Source organism: Salpingoeca rosetta (genome assembly GCF_000188695.1).
Source record: "Salpingoeca rosetta unplaced genomic scaffold supercont1.8, whole genome shotgun sequence".
NCBI lineage: Eukaryota > Choanoflagellata > Craspedida > Salpingoecidae > Salpingoeca > Salpingoeca rosetta.
In genome coordinates this window covers 1398033-1398866 of record NW_004754926.1, presented here as the reverse complement: position 1 = coordinate 1398866, position 834 = coordinate 1398033, and the positions used below count along the sequence as shown (strand labels likewise).

General features: G+C 59.2%; 2 protein-coding genes across 2 annotated transcripts in view; one reads left to right on the top strand and one right to left on the bottom strand.

Annotated features, from left to right (window-relative positions):
• The window catches only part of PTSG_12080 (uncharacterized protein), a gene marked incomplete at both ends in the record, with an annotated part of 2766 nt that extends 2295 nt beyond the window's left edge, over positions 1-471 (top strand). Inside the window, one exon of the mRNA XM_004995451.1 lies at positions 69-471. Coding sequence (XP_004995508.1) covers positions 69-471 — 403 coding nt within the window. The remainder of the gene's footprint in view (positions 1-68) is intronic.
• Positions 472-506: 35 nt separating this feature from the next.
• PTSG_12079 (uncharacterized protein) overlaps positions 507-834 on the bottom strand; it is a gene marked incomplete at both ends in the record, with an annotated part of 7849 nt that continues 7521 nt past the window's right edge. The window contains 2 exons of the mRNA XM_004995450.1: positions 507-594; positions 763-806. Of these exons, the coding sequence (XP_004995507.1) occupies positions 507-594; positions 763-806 (132 nt within the window). The remainder of the gene's footprint in view (positions 595-762; positions 807-834) is intronic.

The following is an 834-nucleotide window of genomic DNA, read 5'->3' as shown; positions in this document are numbered from 1 at the left end:
CAGCTGACGGGCCGCTCCACGACGGGCTTCACCTGCTACATCAACGGCTGTCTTGTGTCTTGGAGCAGTCGGCTGCAACCCACGGTTGCGCTGAGCACCGCCGAGGCCGAGTACATGGCCATCTCCGCAGCAGCGCAGGACGTCGTCTTCCTGCGGCAGCTGCTCATGGACCTCGGCGAGCCCGAGGCTGGAGCCACCAAGATGCTGACAGATAATCAGGCGGCCATCGCCATCGGCAACGACCACGTCACCAAGCCGCGCACGAAGCACATCCGGGTACGCCACCACTTCGTGCGGGAGCTCATCGCTGACGGAACCATTGTGCTGCAGCACTGTCCCGGCACGCAGATGGATGCCGACGCGCTGACCAAGGCACTGGACAAGCAGACCTTCGAGCAGCACCTGCCACGACTGGTGGGAACCTCGACGGCTGAGACGGAGCAGAGGAAGGCAGTTGAGGGGGAGTGTTGAGAGTCAGTGAGTTTCTGTTTTGTGTTGAGTCCTTCCTAATTTGCCTTCTCGTGTGGGTTTGTCTTGTTTGCCAACAACACCTGCTTTGTGGCTTTTCCGTTGGCAAACATTCCTTCCTCTCTGCTGGCATGCATGTGTTAAGGGGAAGTGCGTGTGTGGGTTTAATGTGCAAGGAGGGGAGAGCAGACGGGCCCGGAGGCAGAAGAGACGGGCAGCAAGCGCAGGGAACAGGCACACGAACGTGTGCAGCAGGAACACCACAAGCGGGAGCAGAGGGAAGCACAAGCGAACGGTGACTCGCGTGGAACACTCAGCTCAGACACAAGAGGAAAATTCTGCCAGGATATGGAAGGAAAGTCGACA